The sequence below is a fragment of the Bos grunniens genome, chromosome 6, assembly GCF_055505025.1.
Source record: "Bos grunniens cultivar Pamir isolate PY7600 chromosome 6, Bosgru_T2T1.0, whole genome shotgun sequence".
In the NCBI taxonomy this organism is placed as follows: domain Eukaryota; kingdom Metazoa; phylum Chordata; class Mammalia; order Artiodactyla; family Bovidae; genus Bos; species Bos grunniens.
The window spans coordinates 15,622,727-15,635,324 of NC_141170.1; the positions used below are offsets into that span (position 1 = coordinate 15,622,727).

At 46.1% G+C, this 12,598-nt stretch overlaps 1 protein-coding gene across 17 annotated transcripts in view; it reads right to left on the minus strand.

Moving 5' to 3' along the window:
* AFF1 (ALF transcription elongation factor 1) overlaps positions 1-12,598 on the minus strand; it is a 197,278-nt gene that overhangs the window by 5,493 nt on the left and 179,187 nt on the right. For all 17 annotated transcript variants that reach the window (XM_086404864.1, XM_086404868.1, XM_086404871.1 and 14 more), the window contains 8 exons: positions 12,452-12,555; positions 11,578-11,815; positions 9,547-9,638; positions 9,323-9,383; positions 6,271-6,407; positions 5,617-5,688; positions 4,750-4,890; positions 2,102-2,325 (listed from right to left, as the gene is read on the minus strand). In XM_086404864.1, the coding sequence (XP_086260990.1) occupies positions 2,102-2,325; positions 4,750-4,890; positions 5,617-5,688; positions 6,271-6,407; positions 9,323-9,383; positions 9,547-9,638; positions 11,578-11,815; positions 12,452-12,555 (1,069 nt within the window). The remainder of the gene's footprint in view (positions 1-2,101; positions 2,326-4,749; positions 4,891-5,616; positions 5,689-6,270; positions 6,408-9,322; positions 9,384-9,546; positions 9,639-11,577; positions 11,816-12,451; positions 12,556-12,598) is intronic.

Here is a 12,598-nt window from a genome sequence, read left to right on the forward strand (position 1 = left end):
CAGAAACGTGATCCCCACAGTACTCTGTACTTCCTCTAGCACAGCAAAAAAAAATTTTTAAATCACAATCTACTGGAATGGTTTGCTAATTCTCCACATCTCTGCAGTAGGAACTACGTTTGTTGCAGCACTGACTCTATAATGCCTGGCACACCATACTTTTGGGATCAGTGGATGCATGAATGAAAACAAACGAAAATATCCAACATGTTTAAAAAAAAAAAAAAAAGCCTCATTAGTTTGCTAAGAAAGAAAATGAAGTTTCAAGAGGCTGTGAGGAAATTCAATGGCCACAGCCAGCTGGCTGACTGCTTCTCTACAGCCAGGCAAGAGTAAGTCCAGGCTTTCATCTGGCATTTACAGATATGCTTTTACTTAATGGTCACAGCCACCAAACAGTTCCTCTGATAGGATGATCGATCATCTCCTAAACCTTGGATTTCTCCAAGGGCCTTCTTCTTAAACAAGAGTCAAGACTGTTCACTAAGCTGTAGTTTCCTATATCATTGCTAACCATCTTTCCTAACATACACTGGAAACAAACAATAAACTCAGTATTGCAGGTGACGCCACTTCCCGCGTCACACGCGCTGTTCCTGCCGAGAGCTGATGCCTTTCCTTCTGCACTCGATTTGCCCTTTTGCTAGCACTTCAGGTCAGGGGGAAATAATGACACCAAATGCTTCCCTCGTAGCTCAGCTGGTAAAGAATCTGCCTGCAGTACAGAAGCCCCTGGGTTCAATTCCCAAGTCAGGAAGATCCCCTGGAGAAGGAAAGGGCAACCCATTCTAGTATTCTTGCCTGGAAAAATCCCATGGACAGAACAGCCAGGCAGAGACCCTAGTCCATGGGGTTGCAAGGGTCGGACATGATTTAGCAACTAAACCACCACCAGTGATACCAAAACTTCCAAAGGGGCGTGGTGCAGAAGCCACTTCTAATTTAATTTTGCCAAGATCAAGTCACAGAAATCCATCTCAAGGAAGAACTGTGACAGAATGGAGAAAATATGAGAAGAGTAAATAGCTACAACTTCCTCTTCTTCAAAACACTGAACAGATGGTGGGACTGTGTTGGGGCAGTCACTGTGGCAAACGGTATGGAGGTTCCTCAAAAAACTAAAAACAGAATTTCCATATGATCTAGCAACTCCACACCCTTGAGCATATATCTGGACAAAACTCTAACTCAAAAAGATATATGCACCCAGATGGTCAGTTCATGATGATGCACGACAGAAATCAAACCAATACTGTAAAGCAATCATCAATCAGTTAAAAATAAATATTTTTCTTAAAAAAAAGATATATGCACCTAGACATTCACAAGAGCCAAAATATGGAAAGAAACTAAATGTCCCCCCACAGATGAGTGGATAAAGATGTGGTATATATTTACAATGGACCACTATGCAGCCATAAAAAAGAATGAAATAATGCCATCCAGCAACATGGGTGCACCTAGAGATTATCACACTGAGTGAGTAAGTCAGCCAGAGAAAGACAAACACCACATGCCATCACTTGACATGGAATCTAAAATATGCCAGATGAACTCACCTATGAGACAGAACCAGACTCACAGGCACAGAGAGCAGGCTTACGGTCGCCAAGGGGGAGGGGAGGGGAGGGAGGGTGGAGTCGGGGTTTGGAGTCAGCAGACGCAAACCATGCACACATGCATGGAGACAGAAACGGCAGCCTGCTCCAGTGCTCTTGCTGGAGAATCCCAGGGATAGCGGAGCCGGGTGGGCTGCCGTCTATGGGGTCGCACAGAGTTGGACACGACTGAAGTGACTTAGCAGCAGCAGCAGCAGACACAAACCATTACGTATCGCACAGAATGGATACACAACCAGGTCCTACTCTAGAGCATAGGGAACTATGTTCAGCAAGCTGCGATAAGCCATAATGGGAAAGAATAAAAGAATATATATATGGGTAACTGGATCACTTTGCTCTACAGTAGAAATTAATACAACATTGTAAATCACCTATAATTTAAAACAACAACAAAAAGGCCAAAACACCGAAGGGAACACGCAATGTTATCCCCCGCCCAATCCCCATGGCCCGGTAACCACCACCACAGAACCACTTACCTTTGTTCTTCCTGGTAAGGACCTCAGCCTGTTCCCACAGGTCAAAGGCGGTAAGGACGTGGGAAGTGATGCTGACGTAGGAGGATGTCATGTTCTGGATGGTGACTGGGGTGCTGATGGTGGCGGGCAGTGCCCCACTCCCCACGCTGCCAGCGCTTGACTGGGACCCTATGGAGCTGGCCGGAGAAGGGATCGGAGAGAGGGGGGACGGTGTGCCTGTGCTTCTGGGAAGCGGGAGGAAAGAGGACTGGTTAATCACCTGAACTCCTGCTTCTGGAACCGCAATCCCAGTCACCCGGTCTCTGTGTACCTGCCAAGATGCCAGTCACTTCTATGAGGTCAGAGGTGCCCTTCCCCTTCGGGGTGCTGGAAATGTATTTCCTAAAACACAGTGGCATAGGACCCTCCAAACGGAAGAAGGAACTGGGGAAGGTGGCCTTCCCTGGACACAGAACTGGGTGGGCGGATCCGTATTCCGGGTATTCCTGGGCCCTCTGCATCTGCTACGCCCATGGCCTGGAATCTCTTCTCTCCCCACCCTCTACTGCAGCTTCTCCTGGGAAGACAACACTTCCCCTGAGAAGATGGGCCTCATCTCTGATATATTCCTTCTTTCGTCCACTCAAGAAACATCCCTGAGCTCCGACTCTGCACCTGGCGCTCTCCCAGACCCTGGGGACACATCGCAGCTTCCTTCCTGTCGCCTGGCCTTGTCTCCTTGCATTTGTCACGTCTCCTCTTACTCTTCTATTCCTTCTCCTGCCTCACGAGCACCATGAAGACAGGGACCGTGTCTGACTGGTCTCTGCATGTCCAGCACTTAGCACAGCGGGTGCTCTGGGTAAACAGCTGCGGAACGTGTGACTGGCTGAACAGGGGACAGTCCCCGAGGAGGGACTCACAGCACGCCCTCTGCTTTCCTCGGGACCGTCCACCACACCCGCAAGTGCACACTGACATGGATCAAACGGGAGAGCAAGTGCAGTCACTCAGGCCTGAGGACTGAGGCACAGGAACGGAAAGACGGGCCAGCGGCTGTGCCCTGGCGGCGTGGCAACAGCCACCCTCGGGCTCTGTGGGTCCTCGGGGGTCCTAAGTGTCCCGGGCAGAATGCATGCTTTGAAGGACTAGAGTAGGAGCCCCCCCAGGGCAGCAATTCCTGTCTGCTTTGTTTACTGAGGCTTTCCTGCACCTACAACAAGGTCTGGTACAAGGAAGGGGCTCACAGATGCCTGGGGAAGGAGTGATCTAAATCACGTGACTGATACAGAGCAAGAAACAGCATAGGATATCCCTTATGTGTGGAGTCTAAAAAGAAACGATACAAATAAACCTAGGGACAAAACAGAGACTCAGACTCAGAGAACAAACCTACGGCGGCTGGGGGACGGAGGGCGGGAAGGGAGAGTTAGGGAGCTCGGGATGGATGTACACTCTGCTCTATTGGAAACGGACGACCAAGGGCCTGCTGAGCGGCACAGGGAGCTCCGCCCAATGCTGTGTGGCAGCCTGGATGCGAGGGGGTCTGGGGGAGAATGGACACGTGTGTATGTATGGCTGAATCCCTTTGCTGTCCACCCGAAACTACCACAACACTGTTAATCGGCTGCACTCCAATAGAAAATAAAAACTTCAAAAAACAAAGTGACTGACAACCTATTATTTGAGAAGAATACCTCAGAGGGGGGAGCCATTTTCAGAGGTAAAGAAATTCGTTCTCAATCAGGACTGTCTTTTTTTAAGAGAAGCCACGTGGGAATCTCCTCTTTTCAACCTGCTGGAAATGGGGCAGGCTTCTAGGTGATGCTCTTAAAATAGCAAAACCCATCAGAACTGGGAGCTTTTCAAGGAGGATGACCAAATTAAAAAAAAAAAAAAAAAAAAAATACTAGACAAGAAACTAAAGGGCAGGAAATTCTATATCTTCATCTCAGAAACACCTGCACAAGGACTCTGCTTTTCGACAGTTCACGGGATAGACGAGCAGTTCGCAAAGTGGGGGGAGGAATTTAGCCTGAATTGTTTTCTTTCTTTGTATCCGCTGCAGATCCTGAAAAGGTGGCAGGCAACTGGTTCTGCACACTTCTCGTTTAGTGAAATGCCCAGACGGCATGCTGTACAGAACAGCAGTCCCCAGCCTTTTCGGCACCAGGGACCAGTTTTGAGGAAGACAATTTTTCCACGGACTTCGTGGGGGAGTGCGTGCGGGCGGGATGGTTTCAGGATGATTCAAGCACATTGTTTATTGTGCATTTTATTTCTATTACTATTACATCAGCTCCACCTCAGATCATCAGGCGTTAGATCCTGAAGGTCAGGGACCCCTGAAGGTCAGGTCTAGAAGGATAAAGGACTTTGTCTCTGGTTCCGCTGGCTTTGCCTGTTGCATCACTGGGCATATCTAAACATCCTCAGAGGTCTGAAATATGGACCTTGTATTCTTTTACAATTATCTCTTTATGTTGCCCAACCAGCAAATATCGTGATTTCTAACGACTCCTCAAAAAGGTAGAGATGTGCTGGTGATTTCAGTTGAAGGAGCAAGACCGCACATGGAGTATATAATTTTTGACATGCTGAAGGCACACAAGAGTCACATAAAGAGGGCATTTAACACTGGGAGTTATTTCAGTCAGGCTGGCCATTACCTTGCGATGCATGGAGAAGGTGCCTGGGCAACCTTGGAAGAAGTCTTGAAGAAGTGTTCGTTAAGTGTGCGGGAATACTTTATCGCCATATCTTTTTTACAACGAAACATTGCCATGTTCAAAATGGACTGGCAACGCATGCTGTGAACATAAACATAAGTGGAAATGAAGCACTGCCTTGGAGACATGCCTATCGCCACTACAGAGAGCGAGCCACCAAACCTTTTCCACCACTGGGTTTTCCTCAATTAACAAGAGGAAGAACATCAAGAACCTCCCTGTACTAGCATCAGAAGTAAACACAGGTGAAACAGCACCGATGTTTGTTGTTGTTCAATCAGTAAGCTGTGTATGTCCATCTCTTTGCGACCCCATGAACTGCAGCACGCCAGGCTTCCCTATCCTTCACTATCTCCCAGAGTTTGCTCAAACTCATGTCCATTGAGTTGGTGATGCCATCCAACCACATCCTCCTCTGCTGCCCCCTTCTCCTCCTGCCCTCAATCTTTCCCAGCGTCAGGCTTTTCCAATGAATTGGTTCTTTTCCAATGAATGGGCTTCCTTTGGGGCTCAGATGGTAAAGAATCTGCCTGCATTCTAATGGTCAAACACAGATACACAAGGATATAGTTTAAGTCACAAGACCAAAGAATCTGAGTTGTCAGTAAAATGGCAGTAGATGACATCTCATAATAATCAATCACCAGTGAGATTAACCCCTTGACACACATCCTCCCACTTTCTGGTACTGATTCCCCTTTCAATAGTATTTTCATTTTAAGAAAACAAGCTATCAAACTCTCTTGGTAACATCGAGAGATGCAAAAGCAAATGTAATACTCTTTAGACAAAGGGAAAAATACACACCATAGAACAGCAAATATCTTCTCCTGTGTTGGCGTTGTGGCATCTGAGAAGGATTTTAATGACAGTATGAACCTGTAGGAAAACAGACATGTCCATCAAGTCAAACAGGCAGTCAGAAAACTCCAGGCACAAAGACACCTTATGATGTCTGTCTTAGTTTCATATTGATTTTTCCTAAAGATGTGGCCACGAGACAGCAGCCCAGAAGACAAACGAGGCTTCAGCGCAACAAGTCACGCCATTCTGAAGACGAGGCGAGGACATGTCTGCCCTCTCACCTGCCCACCTGCTTGAAACCAAGCAGACCTGTGCTCTTACCGAGTCCCCTGCTGAAACGCAGGTGATAAAGGAGAGAGAGCTGCAGCGGAAACGAGAGGGCATCTAAGAAAGTCAAGCTGGAAAAAACCGACCCCCTCCCTAAAGGGACTGGCATTTCACCGTTCACTTGGCCGGACCGAGGTATTCTGGTCTAGCACTTGATCTGGAACACAATTTCAGTTCACGACCAGAAACAAAAACCAACCAACTTCCTGCATCAGCGACTTCTGAAAGACTCCCCCTTGTTAAGCTGTCCTCACACCGAAGTTCACATGGATTCAAGCCATAAAGGTGACGACAGGAAGTGCTAAGAGGAAGACACGGGCGGGCACTCACTTAATGAGGTCCACGGTCTCCGAGTAGATGGAGTACGCCGACTTGGACGCGGGGCTCTCCGACTCCAGGGCGACGCCGCACTCAATGAAGGACAAGGCAGCCTCCAGGTATTTAAAGGCCTTCCCTACCTTGTCCGTCTGTGGGCGAAGAGCACAGCCCTTGTCAAGCCTAACACGGACTTTTACTCAGCTTCTCACACATATTCTCTACAGAAACCGGCCCCCACCGTCTGAGCTGAACTACGGCTGGAGAGAAGTCGGGGACAGACCAACTCAACCATGATATCCAAAGCCCATCCGCTCTGACCTACTGAGAACTTTCTTCCAGAAAAATTTCAGTAGGAAAGAGAAGACAATCTTGTAATAAGATTCACTTCTCAAAACGTACTGAAGTACATACTCAAGCTAAGGCACCAAGTACACGGTCCCTTCGTTACTCGTGTGCAGCTGCCCACTATATGATTTTCCTGAAAAATGGGTTACGCTATACATCTAGAATAATGCATTCATGGTTTCTTTGTATGTGCTGAACTTTCTCTCTTAACAAGTAAAAAAAATGTTATGGTTTACAAGCATCTCAGGTATCATGTCGAATAATAATCTTTTGATGTATTTTACAGCCCAACAGATCCTCTCTTGGGAAGCCTGGGTTAAGGGCTCAAGGCAGTCCTCTGGGTCAACAGGGATAACGTTTCAGAGTCCCTCAACGGGAATGCAGATGTATGAAAGCAACCAGATACTGGCGGTCACTTAAGCCTGAATACACATTTTGTCACTTAACACTCTTCTCACTTGGTGGAATTCAGCCAGCTCAAGAGACGGGCGAGAGCCTCCACTTTCCTCTCCACGCGCGTATGCAGCACATGATGTAAGAGCAACTGGTCAACATGACATGTGCAAGGCGTTTCTGCTAACGCCTCTAATTTGGTATATTCAAAAGACTGAAAACCATAAAGACGCAAGTGGAGTGTAAGGAGATGGTGACGAATCGGCAAAGAAACATGGTCTGGCAAAGAAAGATGGCTGCTACCTTTCATTTTAAAAAATAACTTGATTTTAAGACATTTCTTCTAGAGAACCCAGGCTCAGAAAATCAGTGACAGAAAGAATAAAAATCCAATCAGCATGCCCCAAATAATCAATCGTAAAGGGCCTTACTGGTTTGCTTCACTGGTGGGAATTTAACTCTTCCAATTTACTTATCCAATACCACCTCTTTCATGGAATTTTCAAAATTTATATTGGCCTCAGGGTAGAAACAAAAATAACTATACTAAGGCAACTTGCCCATTCCCACTTCTTTGAGAATTCTGTGAGGTTCCTAATGATAATATTCCTGTGATAACTCTATGGGGCTCCTGGGACACTGTTAAAGGTGATACGTGCTGTGTTCACGTGCTCAGTCGTGTCAGACTCTTTACAACCCCACGGACTGTAGCCCGCCAGGCTCTTCCATCCCCGGGATTTTCCAGGCAAGAATACTGGAGTGGGCTGCAGAGTTCTAATTTCCTTACCCAACAATAAGTAAAAGAAGAAGAGAGATGAAATACACTCCTCTCTACTCAGTTATGCACTTAACTATTTGGTGTGAATGATGGACATGTTTAAGACATTGTGTGATTAAAGGAAAACATAACAGAGAGGCTGGTCATTCAGGTTTCCATCCAAACCAGCATATTTTGAGGGTAGAATGAGTTAATATTGTTTATTAAAACGGATGCAATAGCCATAGGAAGGGAGAAAGAAGATGTGCATATGTACAGATGAAATACGACACACAAAAAAGTTCGCTGGAGTAGTAATCTTGTTTGAATAATGAGGGACTCTAGTGCTCAAAGTGCCCAATGTCAAGATAAGCTGTTGATGAGTGGCAGACAGACTCCCTAATATTTACTCTATTTCAAAAACCCAAAGACTCATACAGTTCTCACAACAGCCTCGGAGAAGGGAAAGGAAGAGGCTGGGACACGCTGTTGTCTGGTGCCGCTTGAGGCATCTCAATCTGACTAAGGTCATCCCGGTACAGTCACTGCGCAGATAGCGCCTAACTTTGCCTGCAACCCTCTTATAGCAGCCGGCGTGGGAAGGACTCTACCCTGATGAACAGGGACCTGATAAAAGGGACTTGGCCCAGCCCTCCCAAGCCTGAGAACAGATGCCAGTCCACAGACGGGGGGTGCAGAACACTGAGCGGGCTGGGTGTGGATTCTGAGGCCACCACGGATGGATCCCATTCAATCCCCGTGGACTGCCGGAGTTCGTGGCTATGTCTGCATGTGGCAGAATCAAAGCAAAGGACGCTGTTGTGGTACAAAGTTCAACATATGGTCTCCGTAGGGGTTTGGGTGTGGGGAATACACCAAGTAAATAAAACCCCAGAGTCTTAGATGTTTAACTATGACAAAGGGCAAGCCTTATCTGACTATACTGCAGCGGAGAATTAAAAGCATATTTAATTATGTATGCAACTAACAAAAACTGCCCCCTTCCAGAAGGTCCAACAGCCACCAGGGAAAGAGAGTTCCCTGCTTGTTTACCAAGAGAGCCATCGGCAGCCTCACCGTCAAATTTCCTCTGATGGCGTTGGTCCACTGTTCACTGTTAGTCTCTCTGGGGCTTTAAAATAATTTTGGAATGCAAACAGGCTCCCTTACTTTTTGAAATGTTTTGGGGTGAACACAAACTGACCAGCTTGCAAAAAGCAAGAGTTGTGTTTCACATCCAAAGAACGGATTCAGTGGGACAAGGAAGCACTTGTGTGTATTACATAAAACACCGTCAGGCAGATCAGCTTTCACTCATGTAGACACGAAACGCGTGCTGGTACTATCTGCCCACGATCAAACGGAACCCATGAAGCCACACTGGTGTTACTCCTCGAGTTCCCCTCACCCCTCCCTGATTCTGACCCTGCTGATGCTCTTATGGCCCGCGCTGCCCTGCCTTCCCCCACCAGCCCCCTCCACGGTTAGCGGTGTGGAATACGGCAGAATGAGACGGCAAGGATTTTATCAGAAAACATTCCACCCAAGGGAGAAAGAGCCAAGACGGACCACTAATTCTGCTTTGTCCTTCAACCTTTTGGCTTCCTTCAGGTGAAAATCGGCTTGTTGTCTGAAAGAGAAGAAAAAGACCAGGAGTGGGTCACAGGAAGCTACAGGTACTGGACTGGAGGGAAAAGACTAGAGGCGGGAAAGGACAGGGGGTCGGGCGGTGTGAGGGGAGGCAGGAGGGGGAGGAGGGGCCGAGACGAAGGGAGCTGCACCCAAGGTCTTACTTGTCAAACTTCACGTGAGGCTTCCCTGGTTTGGAGTTACCATTTGGCAAAGAAGGCACTGGAAAACGGTTTGCAGTATCTCCAGAAGATCCCTTGAAAAAAATCATCACATCAATCACCCTCTCACATTTAAGATCACTGACGCAAACCTATTCGGTTGGTGCAAACGTAATTGCGGCTTTGAACTGTGAATTTTAAATCATTATAACTAGGCTCGAACACATCTTTATTAATCAAAACAGGAACTACTACAATCAACACATTTTTGCCCATGAGAGATAAGTGTATTTATTCCCATACTGTAAAAATCCGTGCTGTGGGATTCGATGGACTCTTGGAAAGCATTTTCTGACTCCTGCTGGTGTGGAAGCATTTTCCCTGCAAAAAGTTGTTGACATGCTTAAAGAAATGGTAGTCAACTGGCAAAAAGGTCAGGTGAATATGGCAGATGAGGCAAAACTTTGTAGCTCAATTCATTCAACTTTCGAAGTGTTGGTTGTGCGACATACGGTTGGGTGTTGCTGCGGAGAACTGGGCCCTTTCTGTTGACCAATGCCGGCTGCAGGCACTGAAGTTTTTGGTGCATCTCATCGATTCGCTGAGCATACTTCTCAGATGTAACGGTTTCGCTGGGATTCAGAAAGCTGCAGTGGACCAGACGGGCAGGAGACCACCAAAGTGACTGTGACTTTTTCCTGGTGCAAGTTTGGCTTTGGGAAGCGCATTAGAGCTTCTTCTTGGTCCAACCACTGACACCGCCAGTTGTCACATACAAGCCACTTCTTGTCGAACGCCACAATCTTATCAAGAAACGGTTCACTTTTGTTTTACAGAAGATGACACTTCAAAACAATGATTTTTTTGATTTCCGATCAACTCATGCGGCACCCACTTACCAAGCTTTTCCACCTTTCCAGTTTGCTTCAAATGCCAAACAACTGTAGAATAGTCGACGCTGAGTTCTTCAGCAACTTCTCGAGTAGTTGTAAGCGGACCAGCTTCCGTGACAGCTCTCAATCGGTTGTTGTCAACTTCGATGGCCGGCCATCATGTTCCTTATCTTCAAGGTTCTTATCTCCTCTGCAAAACTTCTGGAACCACCATTGCACTGTACCTTCATTAGCAGTTCCTGGGCCAAATGAGTTGTTGATGTTGCAAGTTGTCTCCACTACTTTACCACTCATTTTGAACTCAAATAAGAAAATCGCTCGAATTTGCTTTTTGTCTAACATCATTTCCATAGTCTAAAACAAATATAAACAGCAAGTAATAAGCCATTAACAAAAAACACAAAGTGAGAAATATGCATTAAAATAATGTATAACAGAATCACATTGAAGAATATATTTCAATACCAAACGGCAAATTTCAACAATGCAAAACCACAATTACTTTTGCACCAACCTAATACTATTTCTCTAAATTAGCCCAAAAGGAGCTCAAAAGAGAACTCAAACACTGCACACTTTGGCTTAGTCAAGCATTTTCTCAGCTAGATTCAACTGAAACTGTAGATTTTGATTGTATCGGGGACACAGAAAAGCCATAAGACAAGCATGTTCAAGAGAACAGATTATCAACAAACCAAATTTAACACTTACTCTTAGGCAACACACACACACACACACTCTATTACCCATTCCAGATTAACAGGAAGAAAGGAATTTGTATTTGAAAAAGGAAATTTTTCCCATTATCACTAATAATGGAAGTATTTGAGATCAAACATCCAAGCCAAGAACTAACCAGAGTTATGTTTTACTGCAAAACTCTGGATAGAAAATTAACCCAAGCATGTATTCTGTATTTGTACGTCTGAACCATCTTAAGAATAAACTTCCAACTCAATGTTCATGTAACAGGAACTGTTTCTTACTCTCCCTCTGGAAAGTGGAGATTTAAACACAAATTATTCATTCTGGCTTTTACAAGTGATGAAATAGCTCTGAACTACCATCAGTCAGGACTTATTTGAGCATTTAAAGATACACCGACGTATCCCCTTTTCGACATGACCGTGTCCCTCCTTACTTTGTGCTCTGTGGAGCTTCCAGAGACCTTCCCCTCTGCTTTTCTGTGTTTGGAGGCAGAAGGGTCTCTGTGGCTGCCCTTGGCACTACCGGCACTTTTTGGGGGGTCCTGGCAGCCGGGGTCTTCCTGCCGTGGCCTCTTCTGTGCAGGCTTGGCTGGCTTCTGGGAGGATGAGGATGACACGAGCGAAGGGGGAAGCATTTCCTTCTTTGAGGGCTCAGAGGAGGGCCTGGACATCCTGGAACGAAACACGAGGCAAAACTAAGTTAAGGCAGAACATGAACCACACAGCTTCGTTGTTTGGCTTAAAAGGACAAAGTAGCTGTTGACACAAAAGATTAAGATATCACAGAGCATGAAATCCATTTTTGTGGAAAGGCCAAATTTCAGAGCCTTTTTTTTTTTTTTTTAAACCTTTGAAAAATCGAGTCCTACCTATGAGTAGTAAATGAGGTTGATAAATGTGGTTGTGTAACTTGTCACGAAGCTTGCAGAGTCTGCCAGTGGTCTTAACCTTTTACCCAAACAGCTCTGTCTGCAGCAGCTGCCGCACAACCTTTACCTCCTCTCTGCCCCCTTCACATTGGACCCCCTCCCCTTTCTCTCTCAAATCTCTGTTGGTTTACATGGTGACACGACTCGCTCACTTTTGCCAAGGCTTTTTGTGCTTTTGATAAATCTAAGTTTGCTGCCAAACCAACTGTTCACTCCTCTAAGGTCCTCGTGGAGGAAAACAAAACAAATTTAGCGTATCGTCAAAAGGAACCCCAAAGAGTTGACTCTTATTCTATTGCAGAAGGAAAACGTCTGCCAGGGCACGTGATCCAGGAAGCTTTGATCGCCTTTGCAGACTGTTCCTAGCCTCCATACTCACTTTGATTTGGAAGATTCCTTGTGGGAAGAGGAAGACGACGGCTGTGACTTGACTTCCTTCTCCAGCCTGACTTTCTTGCTATCGTGGTCTTTCTCTGCTTCACCCTGTTATTGTATAAGATTAAACTGTTACGAACACGACTGTACA